Consider the following 26,626-nt stretch of genomic DNA (forward strand, 5'->3'; position numbering starts at 1 on the left):
TGAGGACAAGCGCATTAAGTGAGTAAACCTTTAAACAGATTTAATGTTCATCAGATAGAGGAATCTTTAGTAAATAATTTTCTCTATGACTTTACTAAAAAGCCAATACCTCGTGACTCCAGAAGGACTGAGGAAACTCTTCCACTGCTCTCTTACAGCAGCGAAGTGACGAGAACCGTTGATGACAAACTGGTGTGAAGTCACGTAGATTCCATGTGAATTAATGAAAGGAAAATTTTCCCTCCCTTTGCCTCATCACAATGGCTTTTGAGGAGCTCCTTAATGAAGTTGGTGGCCTGGGAAAATTCCAGATCCTTCAGATGGTTTTAGCTCTTCCTCTTGTTGGGATAGCAGCCTGTCATATACTGTTGGAGAATTTCACTGCTGCCATTCCTGGTCATCGCTGCTGGGTCTACATCCTGGATAATGCCACTGAGATCCTCAGCCCTGATGTCCTCCTGAGAATCTCCATCCCACTGGATTCAAACTTAAAGCCAGAGAAGTGTCATCGCTTCCTCCACCCCCAGTGGCAGCTCCTTCACCTGAATAGGACCTTCGCCAACATGACTGGCCTGGACACGGAGCCCTGTATGGACGGCTGGGTGTATGACCACAGCTTGTTCTCCTCCACCATCGTGACTGAGGTAAGGCCCCATTTTCCTCTTCTGAGTACTTGGTGTGGGTGTTTAGAATAACATAAAATAGACACTGTTCAAATCTTCAGTTACTGAGAAGATAATGTAATGAGTTCTCTTTTATCCTTTCAGTGGTTGTTTATCTTTTTATTTATTTATTTATTTATTTAATTTTACTTTACAATATTGTATTGGTTTTTGCTTATCTTTTTAAATTGCCAAGAACTTACATTATAATCACAGCTTCCCTTGTGGCTCATATGGTAAAGAATCTGCCTGTAATGCAGGAGACCTGGGTTTGATCCCTGGGTCAGGAAGGCCCCCTGGAGAAGGGAATGGCTACCCACTCCAGTATGCTTGCCTGGAAAATTCCATAGACAGTGGAACCTGGTGCATGGGTCACAAATAGTCGGACACAACTGAGTGACTAATACTTTAACTTCATTTTTAATTACAATTGAGAATGAGGAAATCAGCAAACTGGATATGAACTTTACTGTCACCAAACTTAAAATTTAATGAGGAGGTTGATGTTTAGATCAGTACATGTTTGATATAATGTGTGAAAAATTATTTTTAGTTGCATGTTCTCAGCCTAGTTGTAATTGGAAGGACTTCTATTAACCTTAAAAAATTCCATCTCCTGACTAATTGTAGAGAAACAAATCAGTGTATTTCACTCTAGGTGTGATCCAGATATCAGTGATAAAAAAAAAAAACAAAAAACTCAACTATTTTCAGTGTATCAAAAAGATTGAGAATCACTGAGGTATGTAGTCCTAAGTGAATATAAATATTTGTCCTGATAAAATCTGAAAGATTGAGTTGAGAATTTCTAGAAAAGCCATGCTCAAACTGGGACTTAAATAGTAGAGCCGAGTAAATGTAGGAAAGGAAAGCAGAATGTACTCACTGAGAGCTTTAAAATGCTGTGGTGCTCCTCTGTGCTGGTTTCCTTCTTTTCCAGTGGGACCTCATATGTGATCACCAGTCACAGAAATCAGTGGTTCAGTTTGTATTCATGGCTGGAATGCAGGTGGGAGGCTTCGTATACGGCCATCTCTCAGACAGGTGAGTGTCTCCCAATCACTGCTGCCCTTCCACTGCATGTTTTCACAGTTTATGATTGTTTCATAGAGAAGTCATTACTGAGTTCCCATACACAATTTACACTGTGGGTTGCCTTGGTTCCCAGGAAGTTATAGATGGAAATGTAGAATTAGACTCATTCTGATGGATGACATTTTGTTGCCACTGGGCTCTCTGTACTGGACACAGAAATGTCACCTCCATAACATCTGAGGGGAATTTCAGAATAATCCTTAGAGGTGAACTACCATAAACTTCATTTATAAAGTTGAGAAGGAGTTACCAATGGGAAGAAGAGGAAGGTGCTTCAAGACAGGAGGTTCTTGTTCTGTGAAAAATGCTATTGATAATTTAATAGGGATTGCCTTGAATCTGTAGATCGCTTTAAGTAGTTTGAGCAAACTCTAGGAGATAGTGAAAGTGAAAGTGAAGTTGCTCAGTCATGTCTGACTCTTTGCGACCCACCCCGTGGACTGTAGCCCACCAGGCTCCTATGTCCATGGGATTCTCCAGGCAAGAATACTGGAGTGGGTTGCCATTTCCTTCTCCAGGGGATCTTCCCAACCCAGGTCTCCCGCATTGCAGGCAGGAGATAGTGAAGGGCAAGGCAACCTGGCATGCTGCAGTTGATAGAATTGAGAAGAGTCAGACACATCTTAGAGACAGAATAATAGCAATATTGCATTAAAGAAAAAGCTTCAGAATATATGAAACAATCACTGACATAACTGAAGGGCAAAGTAGTTCTGTATTCATAGCTGAGAACGTCAGTACTTCAGTTTTAGTAATGGGTTAAACATCTAAGCCAAATAATAGTAAGGAAATACAAGACGTGAGCAGCACTACAAACTGCTAGAGCTAACAGACCTGGATAAAACTCCCTTCTTGATGAAAGAATACACATTTGGTTCGTGGAGCATTCTCCAGACTTGACCATGTATGAGGCTCAAAGCCAAAAATCAGAAAATTTTGCAAGATTTCTAGGCTTTTTAGATGTCCTGAGGTGACAATGTATGATACAAAGTATGACTAGTGAATTAACCAATCTGTAAATATTTTTGTTCTAATTAATAAAAATAAAAGGCAACATCTTAGATGTGGAATTGTTAAACAATCTCTGAGAAATGTGAGTCACGACTTATTCATCTAGTTTGGCAGCAGAGGGGTAGAAGGAAATATAGAGGGAGGGCTGGGTGTGGATGTGTTCATATTTGTATTTTGATGATAACCATTGATGTGTGTGCATCTCCTGGCTGTACTACAGGAATGCATTGTTAAGTAATTAATTCAAGGAAAACACACCTCCCTGCTAATACTTTAATAGCTGAGTTTGAATAATAAATCTTCTTAGAAGCATTATACTTTGTGTACTCTGTTGCTTTATGTATCATTTTAAACTGAACATGAAGTGAATGTAGTGTTTCAATCATAGCTCTGCCAGTATCTTTGTCTAGAGACCTGTTGCCATTTTTGTCTTCTCTGAAATTTTTGTCACCAAGAAAGGCATGATTATGTTTTTTTCCTTAAAGATTGAGTGGTGGCTCAGACAGTAAAGAACCTGCCTGCAATGTGGGAGACCTGGGTTTGATCCCTAGGTTGGGAAGATCCCCTGGAGGAGGGCGTGGAAACCCACTCCAGTATTCTTGCCTGGAGAATCCCCATGGACAGAGGAGCCTGTTGGGCTACAGTCCATGGGGTTGCAAAGAGTTGGGCATGACTGAGTGACTAAGCACAGTGTATTTTTGGTTAATGGCAAGTATTCAAGATGTGTGAAATAGCATGATACATAACTGTATGATCTTAATTACATAAAAATGGATGCTTATCGTGAAAATACACAAATGAGACCTAGAAGAACACATCAAATGGTAAACTGCTTGTGACTATGAATGACTTAGTTTTTTCAGTTCTTTTGCATGCGTTAACTTTTTTTTTTTTAAAGAGTAACAGACTTTCAGATTTTTTTTTCATACATGATATTATACATGTTTCAATGCTATTCTCCCAAATCTCCCCACCCTCTCCCTCTCCCACAGAGTCCATAAGACTGATCTATACATCGGTGTCTCTTTTGCTGTCTCGTACACAGGGTTATTGTTACCAAAAAATGTTATTTAAAAAACCTTTTTAAAAATATTTTCTGTGATTACAACAGAATGAAATTAGAAAACATAAGCAGAAGGAAAATTGGAATTTTTACAAATACATGGAAATTTAGTGTTACTCTTACATAAACCTTAACAACTTTGATGCATTGTTTCACTGATCTTTTGCATCAGTTGCATCTTAACCTGTCTGGTGCTAGAGAACAAAGTACACTTTTAGCCCTCTTGTGTCCTGCACTGCAGGGGTTAACAGTCAGCCGCCTGTTGCTCTGGCTAAGCCATGAGAAAATCATCGTGGGAAAAGAATAAAAGCAAAATATAGCAGTACTGCTGCTGCTGCTGCTAAGTCGCTTCAGTCGTGTCCGACTCTGTGCGACCCCATAGGCGGCAGCCCACCAGGCTCCCCATCCCCGACAGTATAACCCAAATAAAAGTACATCAGTTGGGGCTGTCATACCCTGCTAAACTAAGGAAAAACACAGTGTGGACCTTGGAACGCCGGGTCAGCGCAAGTTCAGAACACTGCTTGTGCACACACTAAGATGTTTTCCCAAGGCATGTGCGGGTCTATGACCTCCAGTTAGGTGGTAGCCCTTGTACAAGAAAATAACAGTTTAGAGTAATCAATAAAACGGGAGATGTGACCGGGGACACAGGAAGCTGACTTCATTGTAACACAGTAGATACTTTCTGCTTGCCAAGACACTAAATAAAAGTGATGTGGCTCAGAGAAACAGGGCTCTTGACCCAAGAGGTCTTGAGTCCCCCAGTCCCATCTTTAAAACTTTAATTCTGTCTCTAGTTTCTTTTTTCCAAACTGTGCGTCGACCGCTTTTGATCCCTACCTACTGTGCTGGCCGCAGCACTACACACTATAGAGATTCTCTACTCTGCTAAATACATAAGATAGTACAATGAGTGCTTATAGTATATTATAATTTCCAACACTGTAGTTTTTTAATGGGCTTCCCTGCTGGCTTAGATGGTAAAGAATCTACATGCATTGCAGGAAATCTGGGTTTGATCCCTGGGTCGGGTCTCCTGATGACTGCGTGATGAAGTTTCGGTAATTTTTTTTTATATAAAACATTATAACACTTGTTTAGGTAACATTATACCTGCTTATTTAGGTAACAAGGAATGTTACCTTGAAGCTATTTCCATTGTTGACCTGGCTCTTGTGTACTCAAGCTTCCAGATACAAAGAATCACTTATTAAAACATTTTCTAAATGTCAATGGAGAGGGCAATGGCACCCCACTCCAGTCCTCTTGCCTGGAAAATCCGGTGGGCCGAGGAGCCTGGTAGGCTGCAGTCCATGGGGTCGCACAGAGTCGGACACGACTGAGCGACTTCACTTTCACTTTTCACTTTCATGCATTGGAGAAGGAAATGGCAACCCACTCCAGTACTCCTGCCTGGAGAATCCCAGGGACGGGGGAGCCTGGTAGGCTGCAGTCCATGGGGTCGCTAAGAGTCGGACACGACTGAGCGACTTCACTTTCACTTTTCACTTTCACACATTGGAGAAGGAAATGGCAACCCACTCCAGTGTTCTTGCCTGGAGAATCCCAGGGATGGGGGAGCCTGGTGGGCTGCAGTCTATGGGGTCGCACAGAGTCGGACACGACTGAAGCAACTTAGCAGCAGCAGCTAAACGTCAAAGTATGTCTTTTTAATTTTTTACCACAAATTATCACTATCTCCGTAATCTAAGCTGACTCTCTGTTTCTTAGGTTTGGGCGAAAGTTGATTCTCAGGTGCTGTTTGCTCCAGCTCGCCATCTCTGGGACCTGCACAGCCTTTGCTCCCACCTTCCTCATTTACAGCTTGCTTCGCTTCTGGTCAGGCTGTTCTGCTGTGGCCATCATAACAAATAACTGGTTGCTCAGTAAGTCAACAGTTTTGTCCTTCTTCATTTTCCAAGCCTTGAATTTGATCTTGAAATTTCACCCTTAGACAACATTAATATCCCAATTGGGTTTTCCTTTAGTTGCAGAGTGGACAAGGTCCCAGTCTAAAGCCATGGTAATAATGCTGATAACTTGTGCTATTAGTATTGGACAGATGATGCTGGGAGGACTGGCTTTTGCCTTTCGAGAGTGGCGCACCCTGCAGCTGGTGGTGTCTGTCCCTTTCTTTGTCTTCTCTTTCTCCTCAAGGTATGAGCATCTCTCTCACTGTGTTTTAAGGGAACCTGGAATGAAAATGCTTGCTGAATTGGGATATATTGATTTTCTTATTTCCTGAGCACTGTCTTATTGTTTCTGCCTAAACCAGGGTCTTTCATCTGTTTACTCTGTTCAATTTGAGATTTGAGAAGCAGAACACAGAATAACAATGAGCTTTCTGCCTGGGAGTTCCAGGTATTTTCTGCCATTTTGCTTCCTAAGTCTTACCCAGTGTTATGTCATTGAGTTATTCCATTACTATTTTTCTTAATATAAAATATATACTTAAGTATTTTTGAAAGATAAAGCTTCAATTTTTTGGCTTTGGAATGAATATGATACAATCAAGTTCTCAATGATTTTCCATGTTGCATATTAAATTGGATAAAGGAAGAGGCAGAAAATGTATTCATAGAGCAATTTAACAAAATAGCAGCTTAAATTCTCCAGAACAGAAAATGACATGCAGATTGGATGATTTACATTATGTGTTCACCACTCTGTCTTCCCTTAAGTAATTTATGGATAATCTCATCCCTACACTTATAACCATTCTAGGGAGAGTCATATTCAGTAGATCCCAGAAAGATTGCTATGGATTTAGTACAGTGACATGAGTACAAAGAGACAGAAATAAAAAGGATAATCCACACCAGACCCATCTGCTACGTCATTCTCTCCTCTTAACCAGGAAGGTGTGTTTATTGTCTCTGTTCATTGATAAGGAAACTGGGGCAGATGTAAATAGGTGACCCCCATTTATGGAGCTGTTGTTGTTCACTCAGTGCTGTCTGACTCTTTATGACCCCATGGACTGTAGCATACCAGGCTTCCCTACATTTGCATTCCACCGACATTGCTGGAAGTGGCAGGAGTATTGACAATATTTGTTGGCCTGAAAGCATACATGGTTGGATGGCATCACCAACTCGATGGATGTGAGTTTGAGCAGGTTCTGGGAGTTGGTGATGGACAGGGAAGCCTAGCATGCTCCAGTCCATGGGGTTGCAAAGTGTCAGACTTGACTGAGTGACTGAACTGAACTGAAATGCATTCGGGGGTTTCTTTTTTCAAGATAATATATATTATGAATATATGTTACGTGCACAAATGTGCTGGATCTCATGCTTAGCTTTGGAGGGAATTATGCAAGTGAGGGACTCTCAAACTTAAGCTTCTTAGGCCTCTTGGAAAGCCTTCTGCTGAGTAAGCAGAGAGGCAATTTGATTGCAAACTCTATGATCCTTTGCATGTAGAACATCTTTTAGATGTACTACATAAAGTGGTCATTCTTGTATTTTCCTAGCAGTATGTAACAAAACATGAGCTCCTTTTCCTAACCCAATACTTGAAGTGGTGAATATCGGATTGAAGGCAAAAAGCATTAGCTGTAATTAACCATATGACAAATAAGCAAGAGAGAACTGACTGCACTTGTGGGCCCTTCTTTCATCAGGTGGCTGGTGGAGTCTGCACGGTGGCTGATTGTCACCAATAAAACAGATCAAGGATTAAGGGAACTTAAGAAAGTTGCACGCAGAAATGAAATGAAGAATGCCGAGGCAACCCTGAACATGGAGGTGAGCAGAAAGGGAAGGTGGTTACTGCTGAATGTGAGTCATAAACTGACACCTGCCTTCTCCTAATGAGATAGACAAGCTGCTTTTCTAACAAGGGCAGCTAGTTAAGAATACAAATTCCCTGGTTCTTTATGGCCATGAGGGCCATAAAGCTCATAGAAAAGAAGCTTTCAGCTTTAGTTCACTTCCTGACTGATTGTATATCCTATGTACTCTCCAGGATGCCCTGACCCCTCTGTGCTCTCATTTTCAAAATTTAATGGTTATCGTTTAATTTCCTGGAGTATCCCTTAACTCCTTACCTACTCCATCATATCAACATCACACCTGTGATTGCATGTGTAATATTGTTCAGTTGCTAAGTCATGTCCAACTCTTTGTGACCCCATGGAATGCACCTCGCCAGTCTTCCCTATCCCTCACTATCTCCCGGAGTCTGCTCAAACTCACCTCCATTGAGTGATTCCATCCAGTCATCTCATCTTCTATCGCCCCCTTCTCCTCCTGCCCTCGGTCTTTCCCAGCGTCAGGGTCTTTTCCAATGAGTCAGCTCTTTGCAGCAGGTGGCTAAGTATTGGAGCTTCAGCATCAGTCCTTCCAATGAATATTAAGGGTTGATTTCCTTTAGGACTGACTGGTTTGATCTCCTTGCTGCCCAAGGGACTCTCAAGAGTCTCTGGCATGCAATTCAAAACATCATTTTTTTTGGTGCTCAGCCTTCTCTATGGTCCAACTTTCACATCTGTACATGACTACAAAACCATAGCTTTGACTATACGGACCTTTGTCAGCAAAGTGATATCTCTGTTTTTTAATGGACTGTCGAGGTTTGTCATAGCTTTTCTTCCAAGGAAGCAAGTGTCTTTTAATTTCATGGCTGTGGTCACCATCTATAGTGATTTTAGAGTGAAGAAAATAAAAGTTGCCACTGTTTCCACTTTTCCCCCCTTTCCCCAACTATTTGTCATGAAGTGATGGGACTGGATGCCATGATCTTAGTTTTTTGAATGCTGCATTTTAAGCCAGCTTTTTCACTCTCCTCTTTCACACTCATCAAGAGGCTTTTTTGTTCCTCTTCACTTTATGCCTTTAGAGTGGTATCTTCTACATATCTGAGGTTGTTGATATTTCCCCTGGCTATCTTGATTCCAGCTTGTGAGTCTTACAGCCTGGCATTTTGCATGATGTACTCTGCATGTAAGTTAAACAAGCAGGGTCACAATGTATAGCCTTGACATACTCCTTTCCCATTTTGAGCCAGTTCATTGTTCCATGTCCATTCTGTTGCTTCTTGACCTGCCTATAGGTTTCTCAGGAGGCCATGAGAAATACCAATGGTATGGTATACTCATTTCTTGAAGAATTTTTCACAATTTGTTGTGATCTACACAGTCAAAGGCTTTAGCATAGTAAATGAAGTGGAAGTAGGTGTTTTTCTGGAATTTCCTTTCCTTTTCTATGATCCAGCAGATGTTGGCAATTTGATCTCTGATTCTTCTGCTTTTTCTAAATTCAGTTTGTACATCTGGAAGTTCTCAGTTTGTGTACTTTGAAGCCTAGCTTGAAGAATTTTGAGAATCACCTTGTAGCATGTGAAATGAGTGTAATTGTGTAGTAGTGTGAACATTCTTTGGCATTGCCTTTCTTTGGGATTGGAATGAAAACTGACCTTTTCCAGTCCTGTGGTCACTGCTGAGTTTTACAAATTTACTGACATATTGAGTGCAGCATTTTAGCAACATCATCTTTTAGGATTTTAAACAGCTCAGTTGGAATTCCATCACCTCCACTAGCTTTGTTCGTAATAATGCCTCCTAAGGTCCACTTGACTTCACACTTCAGGATGTCTCACTCTAGGTGAGTAAACACACCATCATGGTTATCTGGGTCCTTCAGACCTTTTTTGTGTATTTCTTCTGTGTAGTCATGCCACATCTTCTTAATCTCTTCTGCTTCTGTTAGGTCCTTGCCATTTCTGTCCTTTACCATACCCATCTTGCAAGAAATATTCCCTTGGTATCTCCAATTTTCTTGAAGAGATATCTAGTCCTTCCCATTCTATTTTCCTCTGTTTCTTTGCATTGTTCACTTAAGAAGGCTTCCTTGTCACCCAATGCTATTCTCTGGAGCTCTGCATTCAGATGGGGTATATCTTTCCCTTTCTCCTTTGCCTTTCACGTCTCTTCTTTCTCAGCTATTTGAGAAGCATCCTCAGACAGCCACTTTGTCTTCTTGCATTTCTTTTTCTTTGGGATGGTTTTGGTCACCACCTCCTTACAATATTATGAACCTCCACCCATAGTTCTTCAGGCATGCTGTCTATCAGATTTAATCCCTTAAATCTATCTGTCAGCTCCACTGTATAATTGTAAGGGATTTGATTTAGGTAATACCTAAATATATTACACTAGAAAGAAAGGACACACATCTCTCCTATCCTACTGGCACTCATCACAATACCTGGCACTATACTAGCAAATGATACTTGTTTGCTTTTGTTCAAGGGTTTGAGAGTGACCATGCAGGAGGAGCTGGAGGGAGCACAGACCAAAACTACTGTGTTTGACTTTTTCCGCACACCCAACCTGCGTAAAAGGATCTGTCTCCTCCTCTTTGTGAGGTGGGCTACCCACAATGTATGACAACTTGAATGGGAACATGAATCTGTTTATCACAAAAGGTTACAACAGTGTTGTGAGAGGGAGGGCTTATTTGTGGTTAAAAGATGAGGAAGAGAGTACAAGATGGCGAAGGAGTAGGTGGACGTGGAGTGCATCTCTCTCCACGGATACATCAGGAATACACCTTCAGATATAGAAGTGCATGCAGAATATCAGTTGAGAGCAGACAGAAGTACCTGACCAGAGGAAAAGAATATATAGAACCATGCAAAACTCGGTAGGATGAAGGAACTAGGGGGAAAAATAGGAGTGTTAGTAGTAGGACTGGACCTGCCCTTGGTGGGAGGGGGAACTGAAGCAGGGGTCCAGTCCCCACAGTGGGACAGTTGTCCAAGACAGAGGAGAAACACTTAAGGTTGAGAGTGAAACAGCTGATCTGTGGCAGCCTAAATGAAATGAGAATCAGACAGTCCTTGCTGCAGCCATACATACCCTGGACAGGGATGTGGGTCCCCTGGAAGGTATAGTGGCTGGGACCTGGAGTTTGGGGATTGTGGAGCAATCCCAGGGCGAGGGGTGCTGTTGACTGTTGAGAGACAGATTGAGAGGAGATTAGGCAGGGGATGGATTGTGGTGGGGAATGCCGATGGAAGAAAACATGGCAGCCATGGAAGCAAGGCGATACTGCTGAGTCACATGTAGGGGGTGAAGCCATCACCATAGCCTCTCTCTCTCCACACACCAGCATTGGTAGCTGAACAATAGAAAGCCTGGCCCATCAAATGCCTGATGCACTGAACTGCAGAGCAGGACCCCACCCAGGGTGCTCCTTTCAGTGACTGATGTGCCGATCTACAGAGTAGGACTCCAGCCAGGGGGATCCTTCTATGTGCCTGATATATGGAACAAGAGAGAAGGACCCCAGGTAAGGGAGCCCTCCAAGGGCCTGAATAGGAGAAGCTAGGAGGAAAGAATGGCCAAAGAGGCCTTCTGACCACCAGCTACAAGAGGCTCGAAGAACGACTCTGATAGGGCCATAACTCCTGCAGCAGAGGCAGTCCGTGTCCCTGCACACTTGGTGCCACCAGGGTCCCTGCAAGCCAAGCAGCTGCGCCAACTTCATGCTCAACTCTCACTGGGGCAGAGCTGCCACAGGCAAAAAATGTCTTGCATCTATGCACACAAGATCACTTCAGTCGTGACCAACTCTTTATGATCCTATAGACTGTGGCTTGCCAGGCTTCCCTGTCAGGGAAGGTGGTTCTCCAGGCAAGAATACTGGAGCATATTGGCCAATACTGGTTGCCATACCCTTCCAGATCACTATATTTCCTGCTGCTGTAGCTGCCAACTTCCCTGAGTACCTGGTGCTGCCAGAACCCTTGTGATCCAAGCAGCTGCACCACCTCCACACCTGGCCCTCACAGGGGCAAACCCAAAACCTCCAGGGCAACCTCAGAAGCAAACCCCAGTGGATGACCCACATGTAGTGGTGGAAATAAAACCACAATTGAAACCCAGGGGCAGTGTGGCTAAGGAAGAAGACCCAAAACCTTCCCACAAGCTGTACAAGCTGCAGATTAAATCCACACGATCAACTAGGTGGAATCTGTGTCTATGGAGTATATAAAATGTTGTTGAGAGCTCTCACAAAAGAAAATGCACTAATTCTGATAGATGTGGACCTTGGAAGCAAGAACACATAGGAGTAGGACCAGATTAGAATCTGAGCTGCCCCCACAGCAGGTCCAGAGGTCAGCACAGTGTTGGAGAGCATTCTAGGGAGGTGAGGTGGACTGTGACTCCCAGCGAGGGAAAGGACTCTGACAGCAGTGACTCAAGAAAAAAAAAAAAAGAAAGAAAGAAAAAAAAGAAAAACATTTATTATTCTTATGTTTTGACTTGTTCTGTAGATTCTTTTGGATTTTTTTTCTTTTTTCTTTTTCCCTTTTCCCTCGCTCTGCTGTAATTGTCGATTTTATTGGCACTATGAAACCTAATAAAGCTTTTGAGGTTTTTTTTTTTTTTTTTCAGTGACATTTTTTTATTATTGATATAAACCTCTGCCTCTACATTGGGCTTTTGCAGTTCTGTGATGTTTTCCTTTTTTTTTTTTTTTCCTCTTTTTAAAATTTTAATCTTTTAAACCTATAACTATTATTCTACATTTATTCCTTTGTTTGTTTTTCCTACTCTTTTCCCCCTGCAGTTAATCATTAATATATACAAATCTTCTTCATCTACCTCTATTTAACTTTGCATATCTGTTCTTTCTTTCCTGTCTCTCTTTCCTTTCCTCTCAACATAATTGTTAGTTTTGTTTTCATTGCTTTATTCCCCACTTGGCACCTTGCTTTAGTTTTGTTTTCCAGTTTGTCTTTTAGTTAGTTTTGTTCTTAACTGGTAAATATATATATTTTTTATTTCTTTTGTTTGCCAGGTTAATCTACTGTGTTCTTTATTTTTGTTGGACTGTTTTCACTTTGCTTATGGGTGTATATGTATATGTGTATATTTCATTATTTTGATTATTATTTGCCTGACTTTGTAACTGCCATTTGTCTGAGGTTCATCTTTTGTTTCTCATTTTTGCATTTTTGTTTTAATCTCACTTAATTCCATAACAAACCACTTGTGGAATCTTTGTCCCTGACCAGAGGTCAAGCCCTGAATCTTTGGAGTGGGAGCACCTACTCCAAGACCCTAGACTTGTATCAGAGAACTAACCCAAGGGAGTATCAAACAGTGAGAACTCACAGAAAGGAAACCACTTGAATACAAGACCCCAACCACCAGTAGCACCCTGTGAGTGCTAAAACCCAATCATCAGCGGACAGAATTACCACCTCACTCAGCCTTGCCCATCAGAGGAAAAACAAACAAACAAACAAGCAAACAAAAACTCAGCAAAAATCTCGCCCTATATGAAGCTTCTGCAAACCACTGCACCAACCTTAGGAGGGCAGAAACCAAAAGGAAGAAAGAATTCAACCTTGAAGTCTGGTAAAAGGAGACCTTAAACCCAATAAGTTTAAAAAATGAATGAATACTACACAAATGAAGGAACAAACTAGAAACACAGAAGTCCAAATAAATGAAGAGGAAATAGGCAAACTACCTGAAAAACAATACAGAATAATGATAGTAAAAATGATCAAAAACCTTGAAAACAAAATGAAGAAAGTACAAGAATCAACTGACAAAGACCTAGAAGAACTAAAGAATAAACATACAGAGACAATCAACACAATTACTGAAATTAAAAATACTCTAGAAGGAATCAATAGCAGAATATCTGAAGCAGAAGAATGAATCAGTGAGCTGGAAGATAAAATGATGGAAATAACTTCTGAAGAACAGAATAAAGTAAAGGAATGAAAAGAACTGAGAATAGTCTCAGAGACCTCTGGGACAATATCAAATGCACCAGCATTTGAATTATAGGGGTCCCAGAAGAAGAAGAAAAAAACAAAGTTTATGAGAAATTTTTTGAAGAGATTATAGTTGAAAATTTCTCCAACATGGAAAAGGAAATAGTCAATCAAGTCCAAGAGGCACAAAGACTCCCATATAGAATAAACCCAAGGAGAAACACACCAAGACACATACTAAACAAACTAACAAAGACAAAGTACAAAGAAAGAATATTAAAAGCAGCGAGGGAGAAGCAACAAGTAATATATGAGGCAAACCCCATACACCTAACAGCTGATCTTTCAGCAGAAACTCTGCAGGCCAGAAGGGATGGCAGGATATATTTAAAGTACTGAAAGGGAAAAATCTACAGCCAAGATTACAGTACCCAGCAAGGATCTCATTCAAAATTGATAGAGAAATAAAAAGCTTTTCAGACAAACAAAAGTTAAGAGAATTCAGTATCACCAAACCAGCTTTACAACAAATGTTAAAGGGACCTATATAGTCAAGAAATACAAGAAAAGAAAAAAGATCTAAAAACGCAACCCCAAACAATTAAGGAAATGGCAATAGGAACATACATATCAATAATTACTTTAAATGTAAATGGATTAAATGCTCCAATCAAAAGACAGAATGGCTGAATGAATACAAAAACAAGACCTGTATATATGCTGTCTACAAGAAACCCACTTCAGACCTCAAGACACATATAGACTGAAAGTCAGGGGATGGAAAAATATATTCCATGCAAATGGGAAGCAAAAGAAAGCTGGAGTAGCAATCCTCATATCAGATAAAAACAGACCTGAAAGAATACTACAAGAGATACAGAAGGATACTACGTAAAGATCAAGGGATCAATCCAAGAGGAAGACCAACAATTGTAAATATCTATGCACCCAACATAGGAGCACCTCAATACATAAGACAAACACTGCTGCTGCTGCTGCTAAGTTGCTTCAGTTGTGTCTGACTCTGTGCGACCCCATAGACGGCAGACCCCTGGCTCCCCCATCCTTGGGATTCTCCAGGCAAGAACACTTGAGTGGGTTGCCATTTCCTTCTCCAATGCATGAAAGTGAAAAGTGAAAGTGAAGTTGCTCAGTCGTGTGACTCTTAGCGACCCCATGGACTGCAGCCTTCCAGGCTCCTCCGTCCATGGGATTTTCCAGGCAAGAGTATTGGAATGGGGAGCCATTGCCTTCTCCTAAGTCAAACACTAACATACATAAAAGGAGAAATTGACAGTAATACAATAATAGTAGGAGACTTTAACACCCCACTCACACCAATGGACAGATCATCAAAACAGTAAATTAATAAGGAAACACAAGTCTTAAATGATGCATTAGATGAGATGAATTTCATTTATATCTTCAGGAAATTCCATCAAATACAGAAGAATACACCCTCTTTTCAAGTGCACATGGAATATTCTCCAGGATAGACCATATCTTGGGTCACAAATCAAATCTCAGTAAATTTAAGAAAATTGAAATTGTATCAAGCATCTTCTCTGATGACAGTGTTGTGAGACTAGATATCAATTACCAGGAAAAAAGTGGTAAGAAACACAAACACATGGAGATTAAACAACATGTTTTGAAATAACCAACAGGTGACTGAAGAAATCAAAAGGGAAATAAAAAAATTTCTAGAAACAAATGACAATGAAAACATGACAACTCAAAACCTATGGGATGCAGCAAAAGCAGTTCTAAGAGGGAAGATTATAGCAATAAAATCCTACCTCAAGAAACAAGAAAAACATCGAATAGATAACCTAACTTTACACCTAAAACAACTGGAAAAAGAAGAACAAAAAACCCCCCAAAATTAGTAGAAGGAAAAATATCATAAAGATCTGAGCAGAAATACATTAAAAAGAAATGAAGCAAACAATAATAAAGAATAACAAAACTAAAAGCTTGCTCTTTGAGAAGATAAAATTGACAAGCCTTTAACTAGACTCATCAGGAAAAAAGAGAGGAGAATCAAAACAAAATTAGAAATGAAAAATTAGAGGTTACAACAGACAATGCAGAAATACAAAGGATTATAAGAGATTATTATGAACAACTATATGGCAATAAAATGGATAACCTGGAAGAAACAGGCAGATTCTTAGAAAAGTTCAATCTTCCAAGACTGAATCAGGAAGAAATAAAAATTATGAACAACCCAATTACAAGCACTGAAATTGAAGCAGTCATCAAAAATCTCCCAAAAAACAAAAGTCCAGGACCAGATGGCTTCACAGAAGAATTCTATCAACTATTTAGAGAAGAGCTAACACCTATCCTTCTAAAACTCTTGTCAAAATATTACAGGGGAAGGAACACTTCCAAACTCATTCTATGAGGCCACCATCACCCTGATACCAAACCCAGACAAAGATAACACAAAAAAGAAAACTACAGGCCAAAATCACTGATGAACATAGATGCAAAAATCCTCAACAAAATTTTAGCAAACAGAATTCAGCAACACATCAAAAAGTTCATACACCTTGATCACGTTGGATTTATTCCAGGAATGCAAGGATTCTTCAATATATGCAAATCGATCAATGTGATATACTATATTAACAAATTGAAAGATAAAACCATATGACAATCTCAGTAGATGGAGAAAAAGCCTTTGACAAAATTCAGCACCCATTTATGATTAACAGCCTTTAAAATATGGGCATAGAAGGAACTTACCTCAACATACTAAAGGCTATATATGATAGGCCTACAACAAACATTATTCTCAATGGTGAAAAAATGAAAGCATTCTCTCTAAGCTCAGGAACAAGACAAATATGTCCACTTTCACCACTATCATTCAACATAGTTCTGGAAACCCTAGCTACAGCAATCAGAGAAGAAAAAGAAATAAAAGGAATCCAGATTGGAAAAGAAGTAAAGCTCTCACTGTTTTCAGATGACATGATACTGTACATAGAAAACCCTAAAGATACTATCAGAAAATCACCAGAGCTAATCAGTGAATTTAGTAAAATTGCACGATACAGAAATCCCTTGCATTTCTATATACTAACATTGAAAAATCAGAAAGAGAAATTAAGGAATCAATCCCATTCACCATTGCAACACAAAGAATTAAATATCTAGGGATAAACTTACTAAGGAGACAAAATAACTGTACACAGAAAATTATAAGACACTAATGAAAGAAATCAAAGATGACATAAACAGATGGAGAGATAGTCCATGTTCCTGGGTAGGAAGAATCGATATTGTGAAAATGACTACACCACCAAATGTAATCTACAGATTCAATGCCATCCCTATCAAATTACCAATGACATTTTTCACAGGACTAGAACAAAAAGTTTCACAATTCATATGGAAACACAAAAGATCCCGAATAGCCAAAGCAGTCTTGAGAAAGAAGAATGGAGCTGGAGGAAATCAACCTTCCTGAATTCAGATTATACTACAAAGCTACAGTCATCAAGACAGTATGGTACTGGCACAGAAACAGAAATCTAGGCCAATGTAACAAGATAGAAAGCCCAGAAATAAACCCACGCACCTATAGGTACCTTATTTTTGACAAAAGAGGTAAGAATATACAATGGGTGCAAAGACAACCTCTTCAATAAATGGTGCTGGGAAAACTGGACAGCTACAGGTCAAAGAATGAAATTAGAACACTTCCTAACACCATACACAAAAATAAACTCAAAATGGATTAAAGACCTAAATGTAGAACTAGAAACTATAAAACTCTTAGAGAATAACATAGGCAGAACACTCCATGACATAAATCAAAGCAAGATCCTCTATGACCCACCTCCTAGAGTAATGGAAATAAAAATAAAAGTAAACAAGTGGGTCTTGATTAAACTTAAAAGCTTCTGCACAGCAAAGGAAACTATAAGCAAGGTGAAAAGGCAAGTCTAGAATGGGAGAAAATAATAGCAAATAAAACAACTGACAAATGACTATCTTCCAAAATAAACAAGCAGCTCATACAACTCAATGCCAGAAAAACAAACAACCCAATCAAAAAGTGGGAAAAAGACCTAAACAGACATTTCTCCAAAGATATACAGATGGCTAACAAACACATGAAAAATCCTCAACATTGCTCATTAGTAGAGAAATGTAAATTAAAACTACAATGAAATATCATATCACCTCACACTGATCAGAATGGCCATCATCAGAAAGTCTACAAACAATAAATGCTGGAAAGGGTGTGGAGAAAAGGGAATGCTCTTTCACTGTTGGTGGGAATGCAAATTGATACAGCCACTGTGGAAGATGGTATGAAAAAAACCTCCATATGACCCAGCAATCCCATTTCTAGGTATATACCCTGAGGAAACCAAAATTGAAAAAGACACATGTATTCCATTGCTCATTGCAGCACTATTTACAATAGCTAGAACAGGGAAGCAACCTAGATGTCCATCAACAGATGAATGGATAAAGAAGTTGTGGTACATATACACAATTGAATGTTATTCAGCCATAAAATGGAACACATTTGAGTCAGTTCTGATGAGGTGGATGAACCTAGAACCTACTATACAGAGTGAAGTGAGTCGGAAAGAGAAAGATAAATACCGTATTCTAACACATATGTACGGAATCTAGAAAAATGGTACTGAACAATTTATTTACAGGGCAGCAATGGAGAAACAGACATAGAGAATAGATTTATGGACATGGGGAGAGGGAAGGAGAGGGTGAGATGTATGGAGAGAGTAACATGGAAACTTTCATTACCATATGTAAAATAGCCTACTGGAGTTTGTGGTATGGCTCAGGAGACTCAAACAGGGGCTCTGTATCAACCTGGAGGGGTGGAGTGGGGTGGGAAATGGGAGGGAGGTTCAAAAGGGAGGGGATATGTATACCTATGTCTGATTAATGTTGAGGTTTGACAGAAAACAACAAAATTCTGTAAAGCAATTATCCTTAAATAAAAAAATTTAAAAAGAAAGATGAGGAAAACACAGCAAATAAGACTCACATGGAGCTGACTATATTATAAACAGTTCATTATGTCATATCACAGTATCAGTCTCCTCACTGGAGATTGATGTTGAGAACTTCTATTGCAGTACAGATTTGCACACTTAATTGTCTTTATTTTTTCTTTCAGTTTTCATTGATGCAAGTGTTGCAAACAGAAACACGAAGAGATCAGGAATATTTAAATATATATCTAAATATATAAATCAATGAGTATGTCAGTATATAAAAATGTAACCAACATACAGATCAAGATAGAAAATTGTAAATCCCATGGAGTGCCCCACTACCACCACCACCAGCACCACCCCTTTTCTCTCCTCAACCACCCTCTCCTTTGCCAAACAAAACTTAACAGCTGTTCTGCTATCCTTCACTCTAGACGTGTGTGCCCTGACGTTGAGCTTCACATAAAGTAAATTATAAAGGGTTCTGGAACGGCCCCTGTGTCTCATGCTCACTCATATAGACTCACGCATTCAGGTGCATGTAACAGTAGATTATTCTCCCTGCTGCTGCTGCTGCTAAGTCACTTCAGTCGCGTCTGACTCTGTGTGACCCCATAGACAACAGCCCACCAGGCTCGCCTGTCCCAGGGATTCTCCAGGCAAGAACACTGGAGTGGGTTGCCATTTCCTTCTCCAATGCATGAAAGTGAAAAGTGAAAGTGAAGTTGCTCAGTCAGGTCCGACTCTTAGCGACCCCATGGACTGCAGCCTACCAGGCTCCTCCATCCATGGGATTTTTCCAGGCAAGAGTACTGGAGTGGGGTGCCATTGCCTTCTCCCATTCTCCTCCCTAGTGTTTTTGTTTTCCATTCCATGAATACACTACAGTGTTTATATGTACTTCAATATTGATGGACTTTTGTTTAAAATTTGGATACATTTTTTGTGTGTGTTAGTACATGGCCTTCTGTGAAAGTCTTGTTTGTTATCTCTTGAGGGAATGCTTTGGTAGTGTCAGGAGGAGAAATTTTAGATTCTGAATTTTTGAAGATGTATGCACATGGACCAAAAAAGTACACAAGACAGTATATATCCACTGCCAAACTTAAGAAAGTGACTATTGAACAGTATATTTTATCTCTTTCCAGACATATATCAGTAGACTGCTGATTCACTTAACTACATTGTGCTTTTTTGACCTTTTCATATCCACTAGGACATGAACTTATGTTTCTGAATCATAGACGATCAGAATGTAAGGGAAAAGTACAGATAATGGTCAAGAGAAGCCCTGTTTGCAATTGCTCTAGTGGGTTCTTCTCTTGCAATTTCTAAGTCTAGATCTCTCTGGTGAAGTAGATCCTTAAAGTGGATTCCATTCCCTTAGATGCTCCTTGGTTAAAAGGTAGATCCTCACCGGGAATCTTTGATTCCATATCTGATGGTGCAGTTGGTGCATGTTTGCTTTCCTGCATTCTTACATTTGCTTTTAGCCCCATGAAATCTGATATGAACTTTAAATTTCCCAGAATTCTGTTTGGACACCAGCATGCTATGCTGCCAAGTCAAGGGGACCCAGGTAGCTTCTTTGCAGTTTCACTCACTAGTTCAGAAAAGGGAAGTGCTTTACAGTATTGGCTTTGGGTGAAGAAAGGGAGGACTTTCTGCATACAGACAACCCTCAAAAAGAAGTTATTTCCCTAAATTTTTAGTTTTAATGCTTATGTTTTCAAATTCTCTGTACCATCCAGTTTGGCGATTGAGTCACATTATATTTTTACTGATAACTCTTTGCTTAGAAACTCCAAAAAGGACAAAAGGAATATTGTTTTCATTTATAGCCATGTAATTATTTATGGTAACTTTACCATCTAAAATTGAAGAAACTAGGTTGAGACTTTATTCTTTAGCCTCCTGGGTGGATAAAATCATCAGCTGCAGCACCTGGGCTCTAAACCTTATGGCTTGCATCTTTCTTCTTTTGTTCACTGCAGGTTTGCTGTCACAGTACCCCTTTATGGCATCTCTCTGAATCTACAGCACTTTGGAAGCAATATATTCCTGTTCCAGGTCATCTTTGGAGCTCTTACCACCTTAGCCCGATGTCTTGCACTTGTAGTACTGAATTACAAGGGCCGTCGACCAACGCAGATGCTTTTCTTGTTCCTGGTGGGACTTTCCATTTTGGCCAACATGTTTGTGCCCCAAGGTGAGGGGAGACTGGACTTTGGGGAAAGGAAGGGTCTTTCCCCATCCTTCAGGGACTGTAATTGGTCACACTTGTCTGAAATTAGGTTTAAAGACAGGTTCATATTTTGAGCTAAGTATTCCCCCAAACCAATCTGATGATTTATGAGGTTTTCTGTTAATATTTTTTGGGAAAAAAAAAAAAAAAACAAAGGTCAGTGAAGGGCAAATAAGACTGTTAAGTCACCATGACTACAGCTCTTGTTTATGGTAGTCTCTCAGGAAATGAAGGGAGAAGGCAATGGCACGCCACTGTAGTACTCTTGCCTGGAAAATCTCGTGGGCGGAGGAGCCTGGTGGGCTGCAGTCCATGGGGTCTCGAAGAGTTGCACACGACTGAACGACTTCATTTTCACTTTTCACTTTCATGCTTTGGAGAAGGAAATGGCAACCCATTCCAGTGTTTTTGCCTGGAGAATCCCAGGGACAGGGGAGCCTGGCGGGCTGCCATCTCTGGGGTTGCACAGAGTCGGACACGACTGAAGCAACTTAGCAGCAGCAGCAGGAAATGAAAAAAAAAAAAGAAATCTCCTTTTTCCAAGGAATGAAGGCGTAAACAGCAGGAACAGGATTTAAGCAGATTAAAATCCCTGTCCATTCCATGTTAGATTACTTTATAAGTTAATAGAATGAAAATATGTATTGATTAGGAGAACCATAATGGGCACAATACTTTACCATCTCCCAGTGCAGGAATGTGCTGCACAGCATTAGAGATGGGCAGGCTCTGCTTCTCAGAATGTCACTAATGACACAAGCTTACTCCCTTACAAGTGTTCTTTACAATATTATAAAGCCATAACTAGATTTCTTTTTATACTGTGCAGAAAACTGTTTCTCCAGATTTTTTTTTTTTTTTAGTGGTTCTGTTATCCAAACAAAAGTTTCCTTTCCTGGTTCCTCATGTCTAACATTGAGGTAGACCTGGGTTCTCTTTAGCCTTTCCACTAACAGAGCAGTCCTGTCTTCCTATTACTCTCTGGTGTCATACCCATGGCAATGCTGTTTCTACACTAGATCAATTGACTCACTGAGGTTTACCTGAGTTTCCTGATTTTTTCCATGAGAATCCCACATTGCTAAAACCTCCTAAATCCCAAGGAACCTAGGATGACTGGTCTCTTTAAATTCTACACTTTAATTGTGAAGTCCTTAACTTTAGAGCTGAGTCTTCCACATGACAGTTCTACCTTCTACAATAAAAATATAATAAGTATTGGACAGAATAAGTAGATGCAAATTTCTACCAGACTCACCTTTTCTTCCTGTTCTCTGGCAAATCTCAGATATGCAGAGAGATTTGCTATAATTAATCCGGATCATTTTATGTACATTTTACAACCTATGTTGATAATTTTATATCTCTCAGATTATAAAAGACTCCATGATCTCTACTATTGTAATATTTTCTACAACCAATGTTCAAATAGTCTATAGAGCTGTTGGTCTTGACTAAGCTTGTTGGATGCTGATTGTCTCCACACAGTTGTCTTAACCCCACTGATCTTCCTCTGTCCAGAAATGCAGCCTCTGCGTGTGGCTTTGGCAAGTGTGGGAATCAGCTGTGTTGCTGCTGCTGTCACCAGTTACTGTGTCCACTGTGATGAACTCATGCCCACTCTTCTCAAGTATAAGACTTTTTATATCTCGGGAAGCCTGGTTAATGTTTGATATATAGTGTCCAATAGTTTAATAAAATTTGTGGTTTAGGGAAGGGACCAGGAAAATGTTCTAATTCCACATGTAAGAAGGTGGTAGTCTACCATTTGTAAGTTCCAGGTATGAGTGTAAAACAGAAATGCAAAATACCGAATCAGTCAGTTCTAGTGAGGTGGATGAACCTAGAGCCTGTTATACAGAGTTAACTAAGTGAGAAAGAGAAAGACAAATATCATATACTAAGGCATGTATATGGAATCTAGAAAAATGGTATTGATAAACCTCCTTGCAGGGAAGGAATGGAGATGCAGACATAGATAACAGACTTGTGGACACAGTGGAGGAGGAGAGAGTGGGACGAATGGAGAGAGTAGCATAAACATACTTACACTACTGTGTGTAAAATAGGTATCTGGTGAGAAGCTTCTATATAACACAGGGAGCCCAACCTGGTGTGTGATTATCTAGAGGGGTGGGATGGGGGGAAGGGAAGGAGGCTCAAGAGGGAGAGGATATATGTATAATTATGGCTGATTTGTGTTGTTGTATGGCCAAAACCAATACAACATTTTAAAGAAATTTTCCTGTACTATTCCCACCAAGACCCAAATTGGAGGTAAAATTACATGCAAAATTGGAATATAATTTGAGACAATGCAAGATTTCAAAGTTTTTTGACATTAAATTGAGAAAATCTACCCCCAAAAGTCCTTGCCAAGTTATTACCTAGGAATTTCCATTTTAATAAAAAATTTAGTAGACTCTGAAAAAAAAATAATGAATGAAAATAGGTTACAGAATTTTTATACAAAATGTAAATATTTTAAATATTCATAAAAATAAAGACAAAATAAATGCCTAGAAAAGAAATGTGAAGTACCAAAAATATTAGGAAATAAAAACAAAATGTGGATTTGATTTTAATTACTGTTGACTTTGGATATGGATTTTCTAAAGAGTGATGTTTTAATATAAATGTTAAAGATGACTTGGTGCCATGTACTATACTGAACAGTATTTCAATGCATCTGTTTAAAATTATGAAAATGGGTCTAACACATCTCAATCTTGTCAAAGACAGATGGAAAAGCACATAGCAAACCACAAAATCAAGTGTTTTTCATAAAGCCCATACATATATAATAATTATGTTTTATTGTGTTACATAATCACATCAAAAATAGATCATAAGTTACAAATGTGGATTTTTACTGGATTATTATATATTCTTGTTTATCCCTTAGGGCAAAAGCTTTTGGATTAGATGCAATGGTTAGTAGGTGTGGGGCAGCACTGGCTCCTCTCCTGATGACCCTAGTGGTGTATCTACCCACCCTGCCCTGGATCATCTACGGAGTCTTTCCCATCATTGCTGGTCTTGTTGTCCTTTTCCAACCTGAAACCAGAAATATGCCTCTGTCTGACACTATCCAGGATGTGGAAAATACGTGAGTAAACCTTCTACCATCTCTTGGGAGGGACTGCGTGCTTTGGATCTGTGGGTGAGAAAGGCAACACACCACGTGGGTCCTTCAGATCACTGGGGGAGATAAGCCTTGTCTGGAATACGTCTATCTTGGGCCATTGCCTTCATGAGTGGCGAGGTCATGTCTATCCATTACAAGTTCCAGTCTAGACTGCAGAGATCCTCTATATCTTGTTCTTGTTGGTAGTTTTAGTCCTAAAGAGATGATAAGTAGCTCTATTGTGATGGCATATCCTCCTGCCTTCATGATGGTATTTAATGATACTCAGTCCACAAGAAAGAAAATATTAGTTGCTCAGTTGTATCTGACTCTTTGTGACTCCATGGACGGTAGCCCTCCAGGCTCCTCTGTGCGTGGAATTCCCCAGGCAAGAATACTGGAGAGTGTAGCCATTCCCTTCTCTAGGGGATCTTCCCAACTCAGGGATCCACAAGAGCCTGAGATATTAGAAAGGAAATTTTAATCTGGAGGCATGATCACTCATACAGAATGACTGGGAGTGTCATGCTATATCAACAACAACTTGACCAAAATATTTAGCTAGACAAGTCTTATCTCAGTGGAAAAACATGGACGGAAGTCTGAGAAGACTGAATAAATAATGAGAGATGAGGAAGTGGAAACAGTAAGTGTAAACAGCACTTTAGAGAAATCTCACTGTATGCATTTGAGATTAGGAAAACCACCTGAAATGGCTGATAGTTGGAGGGGGACAGAGGACCAAAGAGACAACTTAAAAAAATAATAACAAGCAATATTTCACAGAGTTTCACTACTGGTTAGAAGTAATGAACTGAACTCTTTGAGGTTTTGGTCATTTCTTTATTGTTTCCCATTCCTGTTTAAGTGCAATGTGTTAGTCATTCTATGCTGTATCATTCAGTGCCCAGAGTAAAATATATCTGGGATATGAAAATAACTCATATTTAAATGTATGTGTTTCCAACATCATATATTTTATTGTTTGCAATTAATGGGTTCTAACCTCATGAAGAAATTTGGATTTTTTGTTTCATAAAACAATTTACCTAATTTGAATTAAGGCATTTCAACTAACTAGATAAGATCTCTTTCTCTGAGCAAGAGAGATTCAACAGCTTTGAGAGAAAAATTAATTATCATTAAAAATGGAACAAGCTGTAGAAATTATCCTATTACAATGATTATTTACACTTTTCTCTTGGTATGAAATTGTTGGTATTTATTATCGTTTAAAACAAATAAATCATATTATAGGGGAAAAAAAAGAAATGGTAATAAAGAAATTAATCTTGTTTATGAGCCTGTAAGATTCAGGCAAATTTTGTCACTACACTTCAATGAAAGTATCAAGGATAGGAGGAAAAAGAAACTAGTAAAAGTATTTTAATGTGAGAAATATGGTATCTTTGTGACATTGGGCTTCTATAATCAGGTTCCACAAACTGAGTGAATCGCACAACAGAAATGTATTTTCTCACAGTTTGGGAGCTTAGAAGTCCAAGCTCAAGTTGTTGGTAGAGCCACGCCCCCTCTGAAGGCTCTAGGAAAGGGTCTGATTCAGGTCTCTCCTGGCTTCTGGTAGTTCCTCGGCTTGTGGTAGCGTAACTCCAATCTTCACATGGCATCTATCTCCCTGGTATGCCTCTATGTCCAAATATCCTCTTTGTATAATGACACCGGTCAAATTGGTTTAGAGACATAACCTACTCCAGGATGACCTCATCTTCATTAATTATAACTGCAAGAACCATGCTTCCAAATATGATAATGTCACATTTTAGATACTGAGAGTTAAGACTTGGATATATGAATTTTTTTTATTTCCAGCTTTATTGAGGTATAACTGACAAATTGTTTATTTAGGATGTACAATAGGAATTTTAAAAGGTGTACTATGTGATGATTCAACATATGCATTTTTAAGAAACTTTTTCTTTTATTAACACAACTCTTTAAATAACATATGAATTTTTGAAGGGACACATTTCAATGCATAGCAAATGGGGTTAACATTTCCCATTTGCCTCTTGACTTTCCAAAGATGTCATTGGCCAGAGATCTAAAGAGACAAGTGAGAGCAGCATCCTTCAAATTTGCTTTCTTGTCAACAGGTTTTGCAGCATCAATGTTAATCTCTCATGGGTTTTACTGGATTATAAGAAGCTGATGGTTAGAGGATCAGTTTTTACTTGTGCAGGGAGGGCATCCAAACTTATTTTTTTTCTGTTTTTTAATGTTTGTTTCTATTTGCTAATTGGTTGGTTGATTTGCTTCTGTTTTGTTTTTCCAGCAAAACAGTCTCAAGAGAAGCAAATGAAAAAGATTTCTACATAAAAGTGACAAAATTTTAAGTGAATTTCATGAGATGACTGGTGAGAAAAATAAAAACATGAAGAAAAAAATGGGAGTTTTCCTTTATCTTTACATACTAACAAGAAAATATACTGTAAAATGAATCCCATTTACAATCATGGCATTAATTTGCAATTAAACAGGAGACATGGGTTCAATCCCTGGGTTGGGAAGATCCCCTGGAGAGAGGAATGGCTACCCACTCCAGTATTCTTGCCTGAGAAATCCCATGGACAGAGAAGCCTGGTGGGCTATGGTCCATGGAGTCAAAGAGTTGGACACGACTGAGCAACTAAGCATACACACACACACACACACACACACACAAACATAATT

General features: G+C 39.5%; 1 protein-coding gene across 1 annotated transcript; it reads left to right on the forward strand.

Annotated features, from left to right (window-relative positions):
• Window positions 1-229: 229 nt before the first annotated feature.
• SLC22A10 (solute carrier family 22, member 10) lies at window positions 230-26,340 on the forward strand. The gene is given in 10 exon segments (NM_001101917.1): window positions 230-644; window positions 1,603-1,706; window positions 5,566-5,720; window positions 5,823-5,991; window positions 7,457-7,580; window positions 10,085-10,200; window positions 20,558-20,772; window positions 22,330-22,438; window positions 23,714-23,917; window positions 26,229-26,340. Coding segments are annotated over 10 exon segments (1,641 nt in total). The 5' UTR covers window positions 230-260; the 3' UTR covers window positions 26,290-26,340.
• Window positions 26,341-26,626: the final 286 nt, after the last annotated feature.

This window comes from Bos taurus, chromosome 29 (assembly GCF_002263795.3).
Source record: "Bos taurus isolate L1 Dominette 01449 registration number 42190680 breed Hereford chromosome 29, ARS-UCD2.0, whole genome shotgun sequence".
Classification (NCBI taxonomy): Eukaryota; Metazoa; Chordata; class Mammalia; order Artiodactyla; family Bovidae; genus Bos; species Bos taurus.